Below are 24,174 nucleotides of genomic sequence, written 5' to 3'. Positions count from 1 at the left end.
TTGAGGCATATGCCTAATAGTGGAATCTCTGCGCCAGATGGTATTGACATTTTAGTTACTCTATTTGAGCAATTTTAACTTGCTGGCCAAAGTGCTTGTCCTGGTTCACAGCCCTAGCACCAATGCACCAATGTGTTCTTATCATTCCACAGCTCATTAAACCCTAACTTTTCGCATCTTTTGACATCTGTACTAATTACTGTGTGTGAGGTGAAACTTCAGCATTGTTTTGACTTGTATTTTTCTCATTATTGATAATTTCAAGCACTCTTTATATAGCTATTAATAGTTTACAATTCATTTTTTGAGTACCATTTGTTTATATTCTTGGGTCATTTATCTACTGGAAAATTATTTTTGGTCTTTTAAATATTTGTTAGTTGGTTACATATCTTGGTTAACAAATCATTATCTAAGAAATTTTATATAAAGACTTTTGTTCCCAAGCCAGCTATCATTCTTAACACACCTGTTCAGTCATTGAAGAAGCAATGTATTCCTTTTCACTGTCACTTATAAGTGGATGATTCATGGGGTCATCATAAACCAGAGAAAACCAGATAATACAGTAGACACAGCCAATGCCTCCTAGGGAAAAGAGGACCAAGTTAATGTTTTTAGATTTATGTCTTATTTGGTATAACTTTGTCCCAAGTTGGCATGCTTCCCCCACCCCATCTTGTAAAAGCCATTAAGCACAGAATTCTACTCTTTTGTTAATGAGCCAACATTACCCTTTAATAGGTTCATTTTATCCAAACTCACTCAGCTTTCCAACTCATATTATTCTCCACTTAGCAAATTCTCTAAGTTTGTTTCTAGAAGCACCTCCAACTTGGCAGACTTTTAATATCAAGAAAGTTGTTAAGTATCACCAGTCGTCACATAACTTGCAGTAATGTCTTCTTTACTATATGTATTCTTTTCTTGTACGTGGGAAGCTCAGTGTGAATAGTGCTGAGAACTGTTGCCAGGTTTAGAAATATTTATAAATGACCTTTAGCAAAAATCAGTCTAAGTTTTTTATAATTGCTTAGAGTCACCCTTTTTTGTTGGAATTTATTGCATGTGTCAGATCTTGGGCTTTCAAACTTAGAAGACTGAGATTTGTTTTCACTCAAAAGTTGGACCCCTGAGAAAGCCCCAGCTCTCTTGCATGTAATGCTTCCTAAATCTAAGAGGCAGTAAGAAAAAAATGGCTTATTATTTTACTCTTCATAACAACCACATATACTTGGAAAAGGCAAAAGATACTTTGGGGTACTCTAAAGGCTTATTTAAGATGATTAATCTGTATTGAGGTTCAGAAGTTATCTTTTCCCATAAGAACCAATACAAGATCAGAATTGTGTCTAAGCATTTCCTGAAGCCATGCAGCTTTCTGGGAGTGTCTCTGAGGTCAGCCTGTCCTCTACAGTAAGCTTTGGGCTGGACAGTTCCTGGCGACTTGTTACGTTCAAACAATATAATAATTACTGTTTTCTGAAGAACGTAATGAAATAGTTCCCTACACCCCCTTCTGTCCTGACCCAGCCACCAGTCTGCTGTGAGCCCTTATCCTCTCACACCTAGCCTTGCAGTAGCCTACTGGCTGATTATCTCACACATCTCTTCCCACTCCTGTCCATCTATCACTCAGCTATCAAACTGATCTTCCTAAAATCCAAGTCTGGCTATACCATCCCCCTTCTTAATGAACTTTAGCAGTTCCATATAATTTTTATGCTCAAATATAAAATTCTCTGTTTGTTTTTTAATGTCTTTCATAACCTGGTCCTCCCCGACTTTTCTAGTCTTTTTACATCTTGTAACACTTCACCCCTTCCCTGTGCCCACCCCAGCTACCTCCTCTGTGATCTGATGATGCTGGTTCCCTTGCTGTTCCTCACACGAAACACTCCATCTCCTGACCCTGGGCATTTGCATTGTTTGTCCGACATGCTTTGAATTCTTTCCTTTATCTCTGTTTTTGTCGTTTTTCAGTCATTTTTCTGTTCTGCCTGACTCATTGTGACCCCATCTTGGTTTTACTTTGCAAAGACAATTGAAGTGGTTTGATACTTCCTTCTCCAGCTCATTTTACAGAAGAGGAAGCTGAGGCAAACAAGATGAAGAGGCTTGCCGAAGGCTCACACAGCTGGTAATTGTCTGAGGTCAGATTTGAACTCAGGAAATGAGTCTTCCTGACTTCAGATCTGGCACTCATTCCACTGTGACACGTAGGTGCTTCTGCCATTTAGCCCTAGCAAAAATTTGACCTTCTGTAGGAAAGATTTTAAATCTCTCTTAATTTCTAATGTCTTCCACCTGAGATAATTTTTTATTTATCCTGTCAATAGTTTGCCTTTATATAGTTGCTCACATGTCTCCCCATCAGATTGTGGGTGCCTTGAGAGCAAGGGTTATCTTTTGCCTTTCTTTACCTTCCAAATATTTAGCACAGAGCCTAGCACATAGTGGGTACTTCACAAATGTTTGCTGCTTTACTAATATAAGCATGTTTGCAAAAAAGACAAGTCAAGATTGCTTTTAACTTTTTTTAATATTATTTTTAGAACCATCTGGGCTCTTACTGGACAAAGAATGAAGGAATCCCAAGTATATTGATTCAGTAACTAACTTACTATGTGGCCTTGAAAAGATTATTTCAGCTATCACTAATTTTCCTCATTTGTTTACAAGTTTCAAAAATTCCTTCTTGTGTTTTCTAAAACTAACTCTTTATGAACTTTTCATGTGGTATCTACCTGGATATCATAAGGCATATTCCACAAGTAAAACTTTGAAAATTGGAAACAGTTGGACTTGAGATTAAGACATTTACCAAATATGTAGAAGATACTTGGCCAGCCTGGGGAATCACAGAGGAATCCACCCCCAAGGACTGCAATAAAATTTCCCATTGTCACACCTGAGTTCAAGATACAGAGTAAATTCAAAGTTAGAGGACTAGAAGTTAAAATCTCTGTGGCTTTCTGTAATCTACTGGAATTAAGGGGAGTGTGAGTAACTCACATTTTCAATCTTCACAAAATTAAATGTTAAATAAGGAAAGTGACTGAAAGTATTATGTCTCCAACCTTCTAACTTTGTGCATGAATTGGACGACATGACCATCGATAGTCTCTAGCCCTTAAGTTCTGATATTCCATTGTTTTTATATTTCTATCTTGAAGAATAGTTGTTCTAGTTACACCAATATGGAAATGGGACCGATAAAGAGGCATAGAAATATAAAAACTGTTATAAATGAGTCTTTACCAGATATACCAATGGTACTTAGTTGAGTACGTTCCAGTGGTGGAGCCCATTTTGGCCAAAATGCAGATAGAGCACTGTAGTTCATCCCCTGAAATCAAGATGAGAAGATATTTTGAACTGGGAATGAAATGGAGGCATGACCTATCCTACTCACCTATTTTGAAGGTGTGTGGGTACCTGAAGAAGGCCTTGTACTATCCTTATGACAAACAAGTATCCCAGTCCGTAGTCTGCTGCTAATGGTATCAAGAGGTTGAGAATTGAGCAGATAAGCATCGAAAAACCAGCTATTTTCTTTCCTCCAAGAACTCCAGCAAAATATCCACTTGGTACTGTACTGATAAGTGAGCCATAGATGAAAGCACTGAGGAGGAGACCCTGGATTTCTGGGCTCCAATCATATACTGGGACCTGCAAGATATGGAAATGACTTTTAAAAATGGTCACGTTGTAGGTAAGTCAAGAGCTCAGCAAGCATCTGAAAGTATACTTCTGTAATTGGTGAGTGTATATGTGTGTGCTTGTGTGTGTGTGTGTGTATGTATGTATGCATGTGTGTGTGTGTGTGTGTGTGAGATATCCCAGCATCATAGATTGAGAATTCAAAGGGACCTCAAATATCATCAAGCTCAACTTTCATTTTAAAGGTGAAGAAATTGAGGTTGAGAAGGGTTAAGTGGCTTGCCCAAAGTCATACAGATTGAATCTTATCCCAAGCACTGTGCCTGGCACACCCATAGCACTGATAGGTAAGTCTTTTGCATCATTTTGCCAGGAAACAGGCCTCCACATTGCTTCCTGCAACCTTTTCACCATGGCCTCTAATACTCCTTCTCTTGCTTTCCAGTTTCATTGAACATGGGGTATCTTCCCTTCAGCAGAATATCAACTCCTTGAACATCGTATACGGTTACAGCCACATACTGTGATGACTAACTTTGATAGACTTGCATCTTCTTAGTTGTGCAAAGTTCTTGTCTAACTCCAAAAGACTCATATTAGAAAATGCTAATGGAGAAAAAATTACAGTCTGAATGCAAATTGAAGCATACTCTTTGCTCTCTCTCCTTTTTGTTTTGTTTATTCCTTCTTGTGGTTCATTCCATTGGGTATAATTCTTTGCAATGTGCCTAACATAGAAATAGGTTTAATGTGAATGTATATGTACAGCCTATATCAAATTGCATGTTGTCTTGGGGAAGGGCAGAGGAGGGAGGGTAGGGAGGAAGAGGAAATTTGGAACTTACAAGCTTGTGTAATTGGAAGTTGTAAACTCAAAACAAACAACTAAATAATAATAAGAAGAATAACTCCTTGAAGATACAGACAGAATTTTTTGCCTACCTTTCTATCCCCAATACTGTACCCACTACCTGTTACATAATGTGATAAATGATCCTTGCTCTCTTATCTCCATTGCAATCCCCATCCTCCTGCTTACTCCCTGTATGGTTGGAATTAAATGACTTCACCTCTCTAGGTTTTGAGTTTTGAAGTCTGCATTATAAATTTTCAGAAAGATTACCAACCTCAGTGTTCAGGTAGTTCAACTTCCATCTGAAAAAGAATCTCCATACCTGTGCATATGAGGATCCTCATTCTTTTTGTGTTTTGGTAAGGCCTTTGACCTGCACTCAGACATGCTTTCCTTTCTGTTTTGGAAATGTCTGATTCTTTGGGTAATTTTCTTTACACCAAACCTAAGTTAATCTCTTAGAAATTTCCATCCACTGTTCCTAGGTGCAGTCAAATAGAATAAACCCAATTCTCTGTCCATGTTATATCACTTTAAACTTAAAATATTTGAAACCAGCTGTCATGCCATATTCCTGCTCTTCTACCCTTCTCTTCTCCAGGCTAAAGACTTCTGTTTCCTCCACCTGATCATGGTATTACATGGACTGGAGGTCCTTTACCCCTCTGTGCACTACACTCTGGCTCATTTCAATCAGGCAATCAACAAGTATTTATCAAAATTGCTAAGCTGTACTGAGTACTGTCCTTTCTAAATGATGGGACCCACTACATTTGAACATGATTCTTGATGAGATGTGAGTAGGACACAGGAAAGCAGAACTCCTACTGTGTCATTCCAGGAAACAAACCCACTCCTTTTACAGTCAAAGATGAAGGTAGCTTTTTGCCTATGATATCCTGGGGTTCATCATATTGAACTTAGAGTTCACTAAACACCCAACAGTTTTTCAAGAAAATTGTGGCCTAACATGAGCCTTATGTTGGCCTGTGAAGTTGCATTTTTGAATCCAAATGGAAGTTATGATGTTTACCTTTTTTAAGTTCCATCATCGACTTCTGGGTAAGGTGGCAGAGTGGGAATACTTCTTGCTCTCCCTTTGCAGTTCCAGGTTCCCTTTGAGATGTATGCTATTCATATCTACTTATTAGCTGTTGCTTCAAGTCCCTACGTTGCTCTCCTTTCTTGTGTCATGAGCTTGGTACATGACTTCCAAGCTTTCCCTCCTTGCCAACTTGTGCCTTCAGAGTAAGACTTCAACATATGTATTGAGTCTCCCTCAAGCTCCTTAATCACTCAGTTCCTCAACCTATTCCCACTTCCCCTGAGCTAGTCTTTCATCCCACCTTAGCTATATACAAAGGTGATGATGCCTATGATCTTGCATCACCCACAAATGAACCACTTCCATGTTCAAGAATTGTGAAATTCCCTTATCTGATCATAATCTATTGACATTTCACTTCACCTTTTGCCCTCACTTGCAAAACCCTATGCTTCATCTACACCGTGACCCCTAAATCTTTTGTCCCCTTAACTGTCTACCTGGCCATTTCCCTTGTATTAGCCACTCCCCCTATTTTGACTTCTTGGTGCCAAAATTCAGTTCTACATTGTTTGTTTCCCTTGACTTCCTAACCTCTATCACTTCATGAGTTATGCCCTTCCAAGCCTCAGTTTTGGATCACTCATAGGGTTCATTTCTGTTGTTCCTGCACAAGTGCTGCTGAACATGGGAAGAGAAAATTACACAATTGTTCCACCGGGGTCCTTTACCAATTTTTGTTACCAAACCTCAACTGGGTCCTCACTGCTACTAGGCAGTCTTATTATAATTACCTTATCAACCTACTCTCCCATTGTTCATAGATGATCTCAGCCTTTTCTTCCTTCTTCAACCCTCCTATGGCTTCCCCTACCCCTACCTTGCCATGAAGGTCACTGCTTCATAATTTTCAGAAATAAAATTGCGGCCACTCACTCTGAGTTCCCTCTTTCTTTTCTTCTTCATCTCCTGTCACTGTGATGCCTTCTTCCCTTCTCTTTTCCTTCACTCATCTCACATGATGAAGTGACCTTACCAAGGCTAAGCCCTCCACTTGTTTCAGTTATCCTATTATATCTGTTTCTTCCAACAGATTATATCTCCTATCATCCCCACTCTGTTACTTATTTCCAGTCTCTTCTTCTCTACTGCCTCACTGCTTACAAACATGCTCATGCCTTCTGTATCCTGAAAAATGTCCTCACTTTATCCTTGCATCCAAACTAATGATTGACCTATATCTCTTCTGTCCTTTCTAGTTATACTCGTGGAAAAAGCTATCTACAATGTGTGCCTCCACTTTCTCTCCTCCAGTTTACTTCTTAATCCCTTACAGTCTGTATTTTGACCCTATTATTCCATCAAAGCTGTTCTTCCAAAGTTTTTCATGATTCCATATTTTCCAAATCAATAGGCCCATTCTCCTTGACCTCTCTGCAGTCTTTGAACCTGTGAGCACCTCCTACTCACTATTTTCTTCTCTCTAGGTTTTTGTACAACACTCTCTCCTGCTTCTCTTCTCACATATTTGACTGCTACTTCTCTCTCTCCTTTTCTGCATTCTTATACAGATCATCGCCTTTAAACCATAGGTGTTCCTCAGGATTCTGACCTAGACCCATAGTCTTCTCTCTTTACTCTGCTTCACTTGGTGATCTCATTGGCTGTGATGAATTTAAATAACTGATGAGTCACACATCAGCTTATCATGCCCCAACATCTCTGCTGACCTTCAATATTTCATCTCCAACTGCCATCTAGAACTGGATGTCCAGTAGAAATCTTAATCTCAACCTGTCCAAAACCTAACACTATCTTACACCCTTACCCACATTCTCTGTTACCGTAGAAGGTAACAACATCCTTCCAGTGCCTTGGACTTCTGGACTCCTCACTCCCATATCCAAGTTGTTACCAAGGCCTGTTGATTTCACCTTTGAAGTATCTCTAACATATTCCCCCTTCTCTCTTCTGACACTGTGCCCACCCTGGTGCAGACCATCATAATTGTTGTTGTTCAGTTGTGTCTGACTCTTTGTGACCCCATTTGGGGTTTTCTTGGCAAAGATACTGGAATTGTTAGCCATTTCCTTCTCCAATTCATTTTACGGATGAGTAACTGAGGCAAACAGGATTAAGTGATTTACTCAGGGTCACACAAGCAAGCTAGTAAGTGAGGCCAGACTGGATCTCAGTAAAATGAATCTTTCTGACTCCAAGTCCAGTGCTCTACCCAGTGTACCACCTAGCTGCCCACAGAACCCCATTACCTCACACAATAGCTGCTGGTGGGTTTACCTACCACAGATCTCTCCCCAATCCAATCTATTCTCCATTCAGGCATCAAAATCATTTCCCTAACCTGAAGGTTCAATCATGTCACTCCTCAGACTCAATAAATCTCAATAGTTCTCTCCTGCATCCAGAATACAAATTCTCTGTTTGACATTCAGATCCCTTCATTACTTAATTGGCTCCTACCCTTCCAGTCTTCTTACATCTTACTGCCCAACAAGTCCTCTTTGATTCAGTTACACTGGCCTCCTGGCTGTTCTACAAACCACACTTTCCATCTCTTAACTCTGGGTATATACTGTGGTCCCCATTCCTGGAATATACTCCCTCATCTAGTCAATGTACTGATTTCATGGCTTCCTTTTCTATGTCCACCAACTCATTATTTACTAACCATATCAATATTCCAACCTTCTTCTGTCTAGTTATTTTCACTGGTTCAGAACAATATTGATTAGTATGGCTGACATATAGCATAGTTTCCCTATTTTTCTCTTTTGATTGAATCTATTTTTGTTTTAATTTTATCTGAGATCATGATTATGATCCTTGCTTTTTTTCCCCTAATATATTCTAATTGTGATCTTTATTTTATCTTTGTGTGCGTCTCTTATTTCCTATCCTTCCTCACTCCTCCACTTTACTTCTACCCATCACCTTTTCCTCCTATTATGTAAACTACCACCCCCCATCCCAAAGATCCTTTCTTTATCTTCTCCCCTTACCTGTCCCCTTAGCCTTTTATTTCTTTCTGAATTTAGAAAACTTTTATGTCCTTCTATACGTATATGTATTGTTCCCTCTTTAACATATTCACAATAAGAGTAGTGTTCTAGAACTAGCAGCCCACCTCCCCCACCTAATTCATCTGTGTGAGCTCGTCCTCTCACATCTCATTTGCATATGATAATTATACTTTTTACCTTTTCCTAGATGGTTTGCTTTTTCGTATCACATCATACTCAGCTGTACCCCAAACTTACTTTCAAGCCATCCAATTACTAATAACAACCTTAGGCAAATGATTTATATTTTTCCATATAAAAAGTAAACAGTGTATTCTTCTTGAGTTCTTATAGTCATTGATAGTCCTTGAGTCTTTTATATTTATTTTACATTTCTCTTGGATTCTGCATGTTAAACTTTCTATTGAGTTCAGGAGTTCATGCAACAAAATCCTGAAAGTCTGGCAGTTCATTTAATGCCAATCTTTTTTTTCCATTCAGGATTATGCTTCACTTTTCTGGGTATTTTTTTTTTGGCCTCAATCCAAGTTCTTTTTCTCTTCCATATTTGGTGTTCCAAGATCTGTGGCCTTTTAATGTAGCCACTGGTAAATCTTATGTGATTCTGATTGTGGTTCTGCCATATTTGAATGTTTTATTTTTCTTGTGGCTTATAATATTTGGTCCTTGAACATCTAGCTATGACATTCCTGTCGGTTTCCTTGTAGGATCTCTTTCAATTGAGATAGGTGGATTTTTCCTATTTCTAAGTTCCCCACTTGTTCTAACACTTAGGGCAATTATCTTTAATCATTTCTTATATTATTGTATCAAGATGCAGTTTTTGATTGCAGGTTTCAGGTAGTCTGATTATTGGTATGTTTTCTCTTCTTCACCTGTTCTCCAGATCAGTTTTTTAAAATTTATTATGGGATGTTTCATTTTCTCTGTTATTTTTTTCAGTCTATATGTTTTGTTTTGTTATTTCTTGGTCTGTTATAACTTCCTTGGATTCTCCTTCCTCAATCCTAATTTCCAAGGAGTTATTTTCTTCCTTAAGTTTCCAGATCTCCTTTTCTACTTGGCTTACTTTCTTTTCACAATTCTTTTCACTCTTCTTTTTTCTTGGATTTTCTTATATTTTAAATTCCTTAATCTTTCTTATTTTAATTTTAAAGTATTTTTTAAGTTCTTCAATTAATTATTTTTGGGCAAGTGACCATTTGATATTACTCATTGGGGTAGAAGAGGCTTTTTTCTTCACTATTGGTGTTCTACGTAGTGGCCTCCACTATTCTCTTATATGCTCTCTGCTCCTGCCAAATTGAGCTATCTGCCATTTCCTGAAATCAGTGTATGTTTAATGCACTCCAGGTTGTTTTGTACCTTTGCTGACAATGTTCCCTGCACCAGTACCTACTCATTCCATTATCAGTCCTGAAGACATTCATAGTTCAACTAAAGAGACATATCATCCAAACTATCCTTAATCCAACCATCTATGACTTTTTTACCTTATCAGATGTTGATGCATTTTGAATTCTTACATATTTATATTATGACTTCTCTATTATTTATTAACATACTTTTAATTTCCCAGATTCAGAGAACTTTAAATTAAAAAGTGATCTCAGTGTCCATCTGGTCTAACACATACATATACATTATCAACGAAATCCTTAAAAGGATCTTATCTAATTTATTATTACTTTAATCTACTCCAAGGTGTATCATATGTAGTAGGTCCAATAAATGTCTACTTTTGAAATGAAAGAAAAAAAGTTGATGATTCCATTGTCTTACCCCTATATCTGGAGTGGCACCAGGATATCCCTCTGAGGAAACATTGGATTGATTTGACTGGCCTGTGTGGTTCACCATGGCAATGATGGCAATGCTCAGACTGGAAATTTGTGTGAATATTATTAAATTACAGCCATGTATCATGATGGCCATGGCATATCTTACTGAACAGAACCCTTCAAGAGAGAGAGCAAGACAAAAATTATGCAGTAGTTGTATGAACAGACTAATTTTCTTTTTAAGAAAAAATAAATCACAAAGTCTCTCATAGGATTATTCCTTTTCTATTCAGAATCACACAGTTTTTGTTTGCCATCTGGACAAAACAGTATTACAGAAAAGAAAAATGAAGTTGGGTGGTAGATGACATATTGATAAAGAAACACAGAATGTCAGATGAATGGTAGAATGACTGATAAAAAAAAATAAAGTCAGGATGAAACAAGAATAAGCTTGCCTTTGGGCATGTTGTGTTTGAAGTACTATTGAGAAATTCTTACAGATGGAAGTGTCTTAAGCTGGAGATGTCCTATTGACAGTTACAGATGCATATCTGTTGCCTTGGATAAAGGTTAAAGATTAAAATATAGAATTGGGAATGAATTCCATATGGTTAAGTCCAAACAAGAAAATACATTTGGCAAACAGAAAAATTGTAGAAGAAGAGGAGGATGAAGGAAAGAACTTTGTAGAAAATTCAAATTGAGAGGTTAGGAAGAAGTGGATGATTCAACAAATCTATGTTTAGGGAGAAATCTAGTGGCCAGGATCAGGAGGCAGCATAGCTGGAATTTGGTAGAGCTAACACTGGTATTGTCATCTGAATGGATATTACAATCCACCTTTATAGGCAGAAGGAGTGTGAGGAACGAGTTGTAAGCTTGACCCAGAGGCAGGATCTAATTAGGTACAGGAGACTTTGATTATCTGGATTTGATGGAACTCTCTTTCTGCCTAAAGAGAGTGCTTTTATTTATTTTGCTACCCTTGATAATAATTTCATCTTTCAAAACCAATACAGTGAAATTCCATCCTGGAGTTGCTTTTCTTCAAGAATAAGGACCTGGTTATTGTAATGGTAATGACAGCAAATTTGGAAGGAGCATGGAGTTGGAAATAACCATCAGTTTTATGTGTGTGTGTGTGTGTATGAGATAAAGACAGATAATGAAAGAGAGAGAGAGAGAGAGAGAGAGAGAGAGAGAGAGAGAGAGAGAGAGAGAGAGAGAGAGAGAGAGAGAGAGAGAGAGAGAGAGAAGAAGGAAATGCAAGCTAGGTGTAATCTATTAGGCACTCTAGATTAAAGGATAGAATATTTTTTTTAAAGTGAAAAGAACGAACACATAGAGGCCCATAAAAAAGGGAAAATTAGCCTAGGAGGCATGTAAACCTATCAAGAATAAGATTCAGAAGATCTATAATGTTTTCAAATGAGGAGGCAAAGAGGGATTTATCTGGGTTCATGGTTCCTCACCGTTTTCATATCATTTGTCACGCTGGTTACATGAATGGATTCCTTCTCAGGATGTTTTAAAATACAGGAAATGAAACTAATAAGATTACAAAGAAAAATAATCTTATTGAAATATAGTTATCAGCATATTTAAAAATAAACAAATTCATGAACTTCAGATTAAGGAGCCCTATGTAGATATTGATATGACTGCAAAGGAAACTCATAAGCTGACTTACATCTTTTAAAGATTTAGATAGATAAATAGGAAAAAAGAAAAAAATAAAGGGATAGGGCTGGAGTTCAGGATTGGTAGGATGATGATAACTTATAGTAGAAGAAAAAACAGAGATGCCAAGGAGAAAGAACTTTGAATCAGAAGGGACAGAACTAGAATGGCTAATAGATATTTGATGGAAGGGATTTGACAGGAAAAATTTAAATGAACAATTATTTATAATACTGCACTGCATCTAGGACTGCCAGTTATAAGCACCTATGTCCAATGATGAATGGAGCATGATGGAAGACCCCATACCTCTGTTTCCTGTGATAGGCATGCCAGGAATGGATAACATCCAGCAACATTTTGCCCAAGATATAACAACTTTATTCTCTACAGATACCTTCTAATGCACATACGTTCTGGGAAAATATAGCCCATTTCTTCACCAATATTTGTTTAAAAAATTAAATGGCCTCACAGAGACTATAAGGATTTATAAGATGAACTTTGTAGTGTAATATTTTTTAATCTATCATTCAATCACCAAATATTACTAAGTGCCCACCATGTGCTGAGAACTGTGCTGGGGATACAAATCCAAAGAATGAAATAATCTCTATTTACAAAGAATTTATATCCTAATAAGGGAAACAAAAAGAATACATAAAAATATACACTGAAAAAATAAAGTGAAGAAATAAAAATAAGCAAAATGGAAAAAGTAGATTTGGAAGAAGGATACTAGCCTGGTGGAGATTAAGAAGGACCTCCTAAAGAAGATGGTGCTTTGGGGTGCCTGTTAAAGGAAGTGAGTGACTATATAAAGTAGTAGCAAGCATTCAGACAATTTCAGGAATGTGTGACTGACACTGTAAAGGGACGCAGGTGGGAGAAGGAGCGTCTTGCTTGAAGATCACAGAGAAAACCAATTTAAGAGGATCTTGGATCACAGAATGTGGGAGAGCAAGTAAACATTCATTTAAGCTTAAGAGAAAGGTTGGGACTAGGTTATGAAGAACTTTCAAGGTTAAACAGAGGAGTTTATATTTTATCCTAGAGGTAATAAAAAGTCACTGCAATACAAGGGGATGGGGACACATGTATTTAAGGAATTAGTATTAAATACAAATCCTTATATTTAAGGAACATGACCTTGGGAGCAATGTGTAGGATGGAGTGGAGCAATGAGGGAATTGACGTGAGCAGAAGTGTTAGGAGGCTCTTGTCCAATACAGGTGAGTTATGATGAAGACCTGAACTAAGTTGTTAGTTATATGAGGAGGGAAAAAAAGAGCCATATGATCTGATGCTGAGTGAAAGGAGCAGAACCAGGAGAACTTTGTACACAGCAACAACCACAGTGTGAGAGGACATTTTCTGGTAGACTTAGACTGAGTAGGAAGCTAGAAAAGGTTCAATTCAGCAACTGACTGGATATGTGGAGTGATAGGTTATACTGACATTACAAGCCTGGCATCCCTGAAGGCCTGGTGGTTACTTCAGCAGAAAGAGGGAAGTTTGGAAGAAGAGAGAGTTTTTGGGGAAAGATGATGAATTCAATTTTAAGACATGCTATCATTTAAAGTGTTCCTGGAGATGAAGTGCAAAACGGATAGTTCTGATTATATTAAACTGAAAAATTTTTGCACAACCATATCCGATGCGAATAAGATTAGGAGAGAAGCAGACAAGTGGGAAAGAATTTTTGCAACTATTGTCTGTGATGTAGGTCTCATTTCTAAAAAATATGGAGAACTGAGTAAAATGTACAAGAATACAAGTCATTCCCTAATTGATAAATGATCAAAGGATAGGAACAGGCAGTTTTCAGAGGAAGAAATTAAAGCTGTGTATAGTCATATGAAAAAATGCTCTTAATCGCTATTGATTAGAGAGATGCAAATCAGAACAACTCTGAGGTACCACAACCCACCCATCAGATTGGCAAACATGATAGAACAGGAAGATCATAAATGGAGGAGAAGATATGGGGGAGTTGGAACACTAATTCATTGTTGGTGGAGCTGTGAGGTGATCCAACCATTCTGGAGATGAATTTGAAACTATGCCCAAAGGGCTACAAAAAAGTACACACCCTTTGATCCAGCAATACTGCTTCTAGGACTATATCCCCGAGAGATTATAAAAATGGGAAAGGGTCCCATATGTAAGAAATATTTATAGCAGCACTCTTTATGGTGGCCCAAAACTGGAAATCAAGGGGATGCCCATCAATTGGGGAATGGCCAAATGAATTACAGTATATGAATGTAATGAAATACTATTGTACTGTAAGAAATGATGAACAGGAAGACTTCAGAGAGGCCTGGAAAGACTTATATGATCTGATGCTGAGTGAAAGGAACAGAATCAGGAGAACTTTGTACAAAGCAACAAACACAGCGTGTGAGGACTTTTTCTGGTAGACTTAGAACTTCATTGCAATGCTAGGACTTAAAAAATTCCCAATGATCTTTTAAGGCAAAATGCCTTCCACATCCAGAGAAAGAAGTATGGAATTCAATCACAGATTGTAACAGATCGTTTTCTTTTGTATTATGTTTTGGTTTGTTATATGATTTCTCCCATTCATTTTAATTCTGCACAGCATGAGTATAGTCAAAATGTAATTAATGGGAATGTATGTGTAGAACCTATATAAAATTATATTCCATCTCAGGGAGGGAGGGGGAAAACAAGAGGAAGGGAGAAGGAGTGAGGGAAAGAAAAAATCTGGGTTGTATGGTAGTGATTGTGGAACACTGAAAATAAAAAATAAAATAAAATGTTCCTGGACAATCCTGTTTGAAATGTTCAGTAGACATCTGAGATGTGGGATTGAAGTTCAGAGGAAAGACTGGGACTGGATTTCATAAGTGACTGTTGTGTGCCTGAAAATGGACTGTCTTTATGGTGGATATAGAAGAAACTAATCGAGTCCAGTTAGGTCAAATCAACAAACATTTATTAAGCACCTACTATGTGCCAGGCACTGTACTAAGGTCTGGGGCTACTATGAAAGCTACAACATCAGTTTCTACTTTAAAGGAGGTCATAATCTAATGGGGGGGAGAACATACACACAACTATGGGCAAACAGGATAAAGACAGGATCAACTGGAGTGATCTCAGAAGGAAGACACTAAGATTAAGGAGAACCAGAAAGGACTTCATACAGAAGGTGAGACTAGCTGAGGTTAAACACAAGCCAGGGAGACCAGGAAAGCAGAGGTGGAGGAGAGCATGGCAGACTTGGGGGTCAGAAAATGAAAATGCTCAGAGATGGGAAATGGACTGTTCTGTTGCAGGAATAGCAATAGAAGTTGTTAATTACCTTCATCATTAATTAACCTTGTCATTAATTTACTTCATCAATCAGATCAATTTTTATCACTCCACTTGTCTGAGCACATGATACATGCTCAACCACAGGAGAAACATTGGGATGGGATATAATGAAAGGTTCTTTATTCATTGATTGGTCAAGCCTCTGCTTGTATAAAGTGCTGAGAAAGAACGGAAAGATAAGATACCTCCTTGACACTTAGCCATGTGAATCTGGACAAATTACTTACCTTCCCTTTGCCTTCCTTCCCTCATCAGTAAAATGGGAATAATTATAGCAGTTTGAATTGTTGTGACGTTTATTGTAAGAATGAAAGAAGGTAATACTTCTGAAGTGTTTAGCACAGTGCTTGGCTCATATGGGCATTATATAAATGTTATGGTAATTTTGTTGCTGTTGATGATGATTTTAGTAACCAAGTCTGGGATTTGACAAGTGTGACTTTTGACAAGATAAGGGGGCAAGGAATTTGAGTGTAGATAGTAATGCAGAGGTAAATTGCTTCACCAAGAGGTTGACATAGGAAGGGAGAAAAGAATAGTCAATGTAAGTGCAATGTCCTGGGAAAGAACTGGGGCCGGAGGTTGTAGAGACCATGGTGAGGAAAAGCAGGATTATGGGTCATAAGGCATCAGGAGAGATAGAATCAGCAGCAATATGGCCAGATAACAGAATTTTGGAAATCCCAAACATAGAAATACAATACTTGAGGTTGATCTAAGGAATCCCCAAAGTAATTTCTTTGTACCTTTCATCATACACTTATGATATTCATAAATTATATTTTCATGAGTGAGTGACTAAATGGATGAAACAAGCATTTGTCAAGCACTTATTGTGCCCTGTTCTGTACTGGGGCCAAATACACACAAACAAGACAATCTTTGCTTTGAAGGAACTTATATTCTAACATAGGAAGACAAACTACAGAAATAGCCAGAGAGGAACATTTTGGAGTGTGAGGTCAAGTGACAATGGTGATTGGAGTAAGGGGAAAGCTGATTGATATGTCCTTCCCAGAAATGGCATTCGATTCCATTCGATTGCTGTTCTCAGAGGTAGAGTGAGAATGCTGGTGAGAAAGGGTTGGGAGTATGTCCACTACCATGAACCTGAGACTGGGCTAGACCAGGAGCTTGCCAATAAGAATCTGGAATTACAGGGGTGGGACCTTCAGTTCTGGATTGAGACAGATCCTGGAAAGGATACAGATGTCTGGGGAAGGATGTCTGGGCCAGTATTTAGTACTATATTACTCTATTACTGTGTCTACTTATCTATTTACCATGCTTTGTTTTATGTATTACAGTTGTTTGTTATTTATATTAGCTTTTCTTCCCACTTTACTCCTGATCTGTCTTCCTTTCACTTACTTTACCACCAAGACCTGAGACCATGGCTGAGAGGACATAGCCTTAAGTATTCTCTCTATTACTCTTCTAACCCACTAGCTTTTGAGCTCAGGAAACCGTAATGAAATTCTTACTTCCTTTATTATTGTGAAGTGTGTGTCAGTCTATACCCATGAATTTATTTAACTACCCCTTTTAAACTTGACAGCTTGGTGGCATAGAGGAGAGAATGTTGAACTTGGAAGATGTGAGTTCCAATCTTGCCTCAGATAACTGTGTGATTCCTGGACAATTCCTGGCCAAGTCACTTAACCCTTTTAACCCCTCATCTTTAGGATGGGGATAATAAATTTGCAAAGTTGGGAGGATCAAATGAGCTGACATCTATAACATTGTACAAATACTAGTTATTATGATGATCACTTCCAAACCACAATACCCTTGTGATCAGTACTCCTCTTAATAAGTTTTCTTTGTCTAATACTATGTAAGTTCCTTGAAGGACAGGAATGACTTTGATATTGTATCTTTCTCCCTGGCACTTAACTCAGTCCTTGGAACATAGTAAGCATTTAAGGAATATAATTTCATTTATTCATCCATTCAATGGTAAAATTTCATGAGAACAAGGAGTGTTTCATATTCATCTCTGCATCTTCCATAATGCCTCATGCAGTTCTTTTCATCCAGTAGGTAATCAATAAATTTGTAGGATTGAACTGAATTGAATTTGAGAGCTCTTCAGGCACGCATGCTTGAGTGGGGAGGATGGCACTTGGTGGCACTGCTATAACCTTACTGTTTACTTGCTGGTGTGGCTGCTTCTTCCCTTCCTCTTCCTGTGGATTGGTGCTCTCCCTCTTCCCAGAGTTGGCACCTTCCAAAGAACCCATAAGGCTGGTCATTTCCCAGGGGTTGACTTTCAATTCTTGAAAAAACAATGTCCACAGCAATCTGCAATTCTGAAATACAACATTCTCATTACTCAGGTGTCTGAGTACTTTTCTCTAAATCATCATTAGTGTCCACAATCACAAAGAATATTAGGCTTTCGAAATTCATATTTTCAACATTTAAGGTGAATTTTGATAATGATGTGAATTATAATCAACTCTGTGATGTTTACTATCCTCTACACATTGTAATATGTACGAATGTCATTCCAGAGGCCATTTGGTTTAGCTTGGGCATTTTCTTTTAACTGTTATAAACTGACATTTCAAAATATCCAAATGGTCAGTCAACAATAATTAATTAAGTGCCTACTTACTGATTCCAGGCACAGGGCTTGCAAAGAAAAGCCAACTCCAGAAGAAACAAATAAATGAAACAACCCCCATCAGTCCCTGCTTTCAAGGAAGTCACAGTCTAATGGGAAAGACAATAGTATATACGTGGAGTTTACATAGGATCAGTTGGAGAGAATACAGGAAAAGCACTAGAAATGTTAAAGGTGAGATTTTCCTTGGGACTAAAAGGAAGCCAGAAAGCCTAGTATGTTGAGACAGGAAGGGACAGCATTAGAGACATCGGGGATGGCCAGGACAAGTACCTGGAGGTGGGAGATAAGAGTGTTGTGCCCAAGGAGTAGCACAGAGACCCCCATCACTGCCTATTCTTTGCTTATTGCCCGGTGCCCTAGGAAGCTTTTCCTCTTGATAGGATAATTAGCCAAGAAGAGGCTAGCAATTTTGCTAAGGTATTTATGCAGCTGTGCATAAATACTTATTATCATTAGCCCAAAGGTTACACCATGCTATATTTGGAGTGTGAACCAAAAGGAGCTGCTTTCCTTGCTAACATTCACCTCTTATGACTTTAAATCTCAATGTATTTATTTCTATTTAGCTGCATTTAGAGAGGCAGTGCCCTAGAGTGGGAAAGGGCATTGGATCTGGAGTGAGAGGACCTTGGCTTGGTTCTGTATTTGCTGTGTGACCTTGGAGGAGTCATCTCTGTTGTCTGGCTCTCACTTTCCTTCTTGGTGAAATTAAAGGGTTGAGCAGTATTATCTTCTGAAACTTACAGCGTTAAAACCTATGGTACCAGGCAAGTGACAAGTGAGTCAAGAGACAAGTGAAGTTGCTGACATTGAACCTGACTGGCCACCAACATCTCTAAGAGCCTTTGACAGTTTTGCATCCTAAGTGCTTGTAGATAGGTTCCCTTCAGCTTTGGATTTCTCTTTGGTATGGCCTGATTTGATCAGGCTCTTAGGTCATTAAGTTTTTCTTATTCAGTTGCTTCAGCTTTGTTTAATTCTTCATAAGCCCATTTGGGGTTTTCTTGGCAAAGATATTGGAGTGGTTTTTCATTTTCTTGTCCAGATTATTTTAAAGATGAAGAAACTGAAGTAAACAGGGTGAAGTGAATTGCCCAGGGTCACACAGCAAGTCTGAGGCCAGAATTGAAGTGAGGAAGGTGAGTGTTCCTGACTGTGTGCTGACATTATCCACTGCACTGCCTCGATGTTCCAGGTAATGAAATAGAGAGTCTTACTTTCGGACTTTGGTTTATGATGGGTCAGATGGTATATCTCTGCTTTATTTCTCTAATTTTCTGGTATCATGAGTGTCTTCATTATATAACAGCCTGATGGTGTTGATTCTTGAGTCCTTTCAAGGCTACTGTTACTCTTCCCACCTAAGTTGTCCATTTTCAGCTTCCTTTTTCAGGTAGAATTTTAACATCCCTACCTGTGTAACTGCTATTTTAAAAAACAGTAAGATTAACATATTAAACACTTCATTTGTTTCCCTTTTGGGGCCTCTAGGAGGTGCCCAGATCACCTCATGGTTATACCTTATACTAATGATTGAAGCATTAATAAGCAGACATGGATGCAAATACTGTACTTTGAAACAGAGTACAGAAAGTTCCCAAACAGTGACAAGGCCTAGAACATACCAGAGCTGCTGTGGGAGGGATTCCCTCCTTAGGTATTGCAAATTTTGCTCCATCATTTCCGGTACAAAAGTCATTCACTTTCAGCAGAGAAACCAGACAGGAAAGGAGCTTTGAGCAGCTCTGCTGGCTCTCTGTTGTCATCACTTATCCCATCATGCAGGTGGAGGCTTTGCATGTTCTATGGGCCTCCTTTTTCTCCTAACATAGGTACTCAGTCCCTTTTTGCTCTCCAGCTCCCCTCACCAGCTTCAGCTCTTTTTAGGTGTCAGTTCACCCCAATCCTCCCATACTTCCTGGCCAGCAGAAGTCAAATCTAGTATTGAATCTCTTTTGGGTATTGGTTCTTCTACCTTTAAAATCTAGAAACCTAAAATTTAAGTTAAGCAGAGGCAGCTGATGGCACAGTATATTGAGCACTAGACTTGGGGTCACAAGATCAGGGTTGAAATGGGGTCTTAGACACTTACTAGCTGTGTGACCCTGGGCAAGTCACTTAAGCCTATTTGCCTCACTTAGCCTCAGTCACTTAACCTCAGTTTCCTCATCTATCAAATGAGCTGGAGAAGGAAATGGTAAACCACTCCAGTATCTTTGCCAAGAAACCCGATTCACAAAGTCAGGCAGGACAGAAAATGAATGAACCAGAAAATGAGGATAATCATAGCACCTACCCTGAAGGGTTATGATGAGTCTCAAATGAGATGATATCTGTAAAAAGCAGTTAGTATAGTACCTGCATATATAAATGCTTTCTTCCCTGCCTCTCTCTCCCTTCCTCTCCCCGTCCTTCATCCTCCCTCCCTCCCTTTCCCTCTTCCCACTCCTCCTCCCTCCTCCTTCCTCCCTACTACCGCCCTCTTCCTCTTCCCTCCCTATATTGCCCATAGTCCTACTTAGTCAATATCTGAGGCAGAATGTGAACCCAGATCCCTGGGTTCAAATAAGATTATATTTGTAAAGCTCTTGAAGACCTTAAAGAACTAAGGAAAAGCTAATCAATCATAATTATTATTATCATCAATTTTATTAATTATTCAACTTGAAACACATTCATCGTCCCCATGCTGCACTTTGGTTGTCTGGCATCCTACATCACCACCAAGCTATCCCTCCCAAATTTCTCTTGGCAATCAAAAAGACTTTCTTCAGGTGCTCAATTAGATGTCAGAATGATTAAAGTAATTCATCCCAGGAGACAATGGCATTTCAAAAGTAGATCTTAATAGGCAAAAGTAATCTTGCAGTTTGATGATGTGTCCTGGAAACGTTTCTAAGCCAGAGGTCATTGTGGTTTATAAACTACGCTGACCTCCATGACAACAACTATTCACTCCCTCTCCTATTTTACCTCTTTACCTATTTTTGAGGGTGTAAAATATAAGGAATCAGTGTCACAGCAGTATTAATATTACCCTCTCTCCTTTGAATAAAGTCCTGTACAGGGAGGTTTAGGAAATTAGATATTGCTTAGAGAAAGAGGAAGGGGAAAAGCCCCATTAGTCCAAAATGGACATTTTAATCAGAAAATGTTAAGGACAAGTCTGAGGAAGAACCAAATACTCCTTTCCTTACCGAGATGCTCTCACCAACATACAGGATTTAGATGGCCAACACCTTTCCTCATGTGAGAACTTCTGTTTCATTTGAGATACTTTGGCTTTCCCTTTTCTAGATTAAAGTTTATTCTGCTTGACAGTTTAATTTTTAACTCCCCTTTTATTATCTGAAGAAACAGCTTGAAGGTTAACTGGATAGAGAAGATGATTGGAATTAGGATGAGTGCTCTCAAAGGCCTGCTTCTTTTTTACATAGACCAATAACTAAACATTTATCAAATGTGTTAAGTACTTACAACATGCCAGGCATTATGCCAAACAGTGGGGCTACAAATACAAATAAGACGTGTGTGTGTGTGTGTGCGCGCATGTGTATTAAACATCCTTCTAGTTCACATGAGAGTGAGCTTCATGAGTTGCCTCTATCCATGTAATTTCCTTGTCTTTTAATATATTTTTCATCTCACACAGTTTCTTTTGTGAAATAGTCACTTTCCTCTTCTTCTTCATTTCTTCTCCAGGACATTCTTTTCCATCTTCCATCCCCAAGGTCATAAAGACAGGACATAATCACCCTAACCTTTTGTCTAATTTAACTCCTTCTGCAATCCTTGAATATATTAAGATCCTGGAAGAAAATTAACTTCTTTTGCTCTGTCATGATATAAACACTTTATCATTGTGTGTCCACTTCCAAAGTTCAGCTTTATTTACTTCTACACTTTTCTCTTGATGTCTTTGCATTTTAATAATTTTAATTTATTAAAAATTTAATTATTGGATTTTTTAATTTATTTTTTTTATTCATCAGTAATTCTTGAAAGCAAACTACTTTATAAAATGTCCACTTTTCTTCCACAGGAAAATTATATTGCTTCAGAGAGTAAGTCATTGATTGTAAGCTTTTATCCATTGCATTTGGAATTTCATATTCCAAGGTGTCTCTGAAAATTTCCATGTCTTATATGATATTAACTAAACTTCCTACCTCAACTCCATACAGTCATTAACAATATTTTTTTTAACTTGAAGTTTGCAATTTTGACCATGGAATTCCTGGAAGTTTTCACTTTTCTTTTCTGAGGAGGTGGCTGATGAATTATTTCTATTTACTTTTGGCCTTCTTGTTTTCATTGATCTGAGTGGATTTCATTTATCAATTCTTGAAACAGGGATCCAAGATTTAAAAAGAAGTTTTGGTTGTGATTTTCAGGTAATCTGATCATCCTGAGTCCTGTTTTCCAGGTCAGGTTTGCTTGTTAGACTTTTAAACATTAAGTATTGTTCTAGGACTGTACCTGGTGGTCTTAACACCACCATGATAGTTTTCCCTTAAGGTAGACTGCAGTTTCTAGAATCTATGCATGGAAGCCATTCTGACAGTGTTCCCTTAAAGGAGGCTGTAGGCTTATAGAATTCATTCATGGTAAAATACAGTAACATTTTTTGAAAGCTGATATAGCTACATTCTCCAAATAATATTTTGCCAGCAGCTTGCTTTTTCTCCCTGATAGGTAAACCTCCCAAATAATACTTTGTCCCATCCTCTGATATGCAATTTTGTCATCTCCAGGGAAGTCATTCAAAGTCATAGTATAAGAACACCACTTTGGAGAACATCACCTGTGCCAGCAGGAGCACAGCTTCCTATTCCAATGTCCCCTTTCTTTGGAATAGACCCGTGTCTCTGTGTTCCTTATGTCAGCACTATCCTTAGTGACTTATACTCTATGTCATTGTGACTGAGTTGTACGTTTGATCCCCTTTTCCTGTCCCTTTTCCCTTTTCTGTTTTCCCCATTGTTTGCAATAAAATGTTGCATTGAAAAGACTCCCATTGTTTTACATGTTATTCTGATCACCTGAACCCCTTAAGGGGCTGTTTTCCCCTCCATCCCTGACTGGACCATTGGTCTTTCCCTAGACATCAGGTGGGTATCTGGACCAAAACTTAACCTTTTGACAGCCAAACCTACAGGGCGCATGTAACATAGTGAGTTCAGATGTAGAAAGCAAGGGTCAATAGGGGAACCCTACATCTTCCCAGAATAGACTCCCTTATGTCAGAGGACTGCTAAAAAACAACTGGGGCAGCCAGCAGTGTGCTGGGACAATGTGGACAATGTAGGCAGTCCATGTGGACAAACGATCCTCAGTAGCCTAATATCATTGGGGGAAATTATGTAGGAAGCTTTAAGAGAAATTTGAAAATACATAGTAATTACCTATGCAGTCTTATTTTTCTTTGAAAGGCATACTACCTGCATAGTTTTTGGCCTGATTTCCACCTTGTAAGTACTAGTGTTCTGGGGTAGACCCTAGGGTGCAGGCTAGAATGACATTTAACAATCACTTCCAAGGGCAAACATTCAGATTGCAACTCAGGCCCTGCTGACTCAAGGACTAGTGCTGTATTTACTACACCTAGCTGCCCCAGTAAGAAGGTAATCTTTTCCCCCAGTTTGCACAAATTAGGGCAGGCATCATAAATTAGAAATTAAAAATGTGACTGAAATGTAATTTTCTTACTGTGAATTTCCAAATTGTGAATTGAATCAGATACCTTAGTATGTTTTGGTGTACCACTGTAGAATTTGTTTTAAGGAAAAGAAAAACAAAACTTTGTGAAAGTCATACAAAAACTGTATTTTATTTAGTCCTTGTATATTTCTTTTCCTGGAGAATCACAATGATTGTTTTAGTGAGAGGAGGTGGTGTAGTCTTTGGAATGCTGGAAGCCTCCAAATGTAAGGGTGCTGGGGGCTGGCCTCAAAGGAATTGAACTATTCAAGTCTTCTTTCAGTCAAAGTAGTCAGGTTTGTTTGTTACCCCAATAGAAGCCAAGTCAGATTCTAACTGAATTTGAGTAATTTAATGGGGGTAAGATTGGTACTTATACACACACACACTCACACACACACACACACACACACACACACACACACACACAC

General features: G+C 38.3%; 1 protein-coding gene across 5 annotated transcripts in view; it reads right to left on the bottom strand.

Moving 5' to 3' along the window:
- Window positions 1-21,349, bottom strand: part of LOC140503284 (probable small intestine urate exporter) — a 33,242-nt gene extending 11,893 nt beyond the window's left edge. Inside the window, exons 1-7 of one of the 5 annotated variants that reach the window (XM_072607124.1) lie at window positions 21,241-21,349; window positions 17,561-17,723; window positions 10,385-10,560; window positions 3,439-3,672; window positions 3,262-3,349; window positions 2,825-2,911; window positions 470-588 (exon numbers count right to left, since the gene is read on the bottom strand). In XM_072607124.1, coding sequence (XP_072463225.1) covers window positions 470-588; window positions 2,825-2,911; window positions 3,262-3,349; window positions 3,439-3,672; window positions 10,385-10,560; window positions 17,561-17,666 — 810 coding nt within the window. In that variant the 5' untranslated portion in view covers window positions 17,667-17,723; window positions 21,241-21,349. Of the gene's footprint in view, window positions 1-469; window positions 589-2,824; window positions 2,912-3,261; window positions 3,350-3,438; window positions 3,673-10,384; window positions 10,561-11,858; window positions 11,935-17,560; window positions 17,724-20,339; window positions 20,361-21,240 lie in introns of those variants that run through there. The other 4 variants (XM_072607125.1, XM_072607126.1, XM_072607128.1 and 1 more) reach the window with 4 other exon arrangements.
- Between the last annotated feature and the right edge of the window lie 2,825 nt (window positions 21,350-24,174).

The sequence above is a fragment of the Notamacropus eugenii genome, chromosome 5 (assembly GCF_028372415.1).
Source record: "Notamacropus eugenii isolate mMacEug1 chromosome 5, mMacEug1.pri_v2, whole genome shotgun sequence".
Lineage (NCBI taxonomy): Eukaryota > Metazoa > Chordata > Mammalia > Diprotodontia > Macropodidae > Notamacropus > Notamacropus eugenii.
The sequence above is the reverse complement of the archived record's forward strand: the minus strand, read 5'-3'. Positions and strand labels throughout refer to the sequence as shown.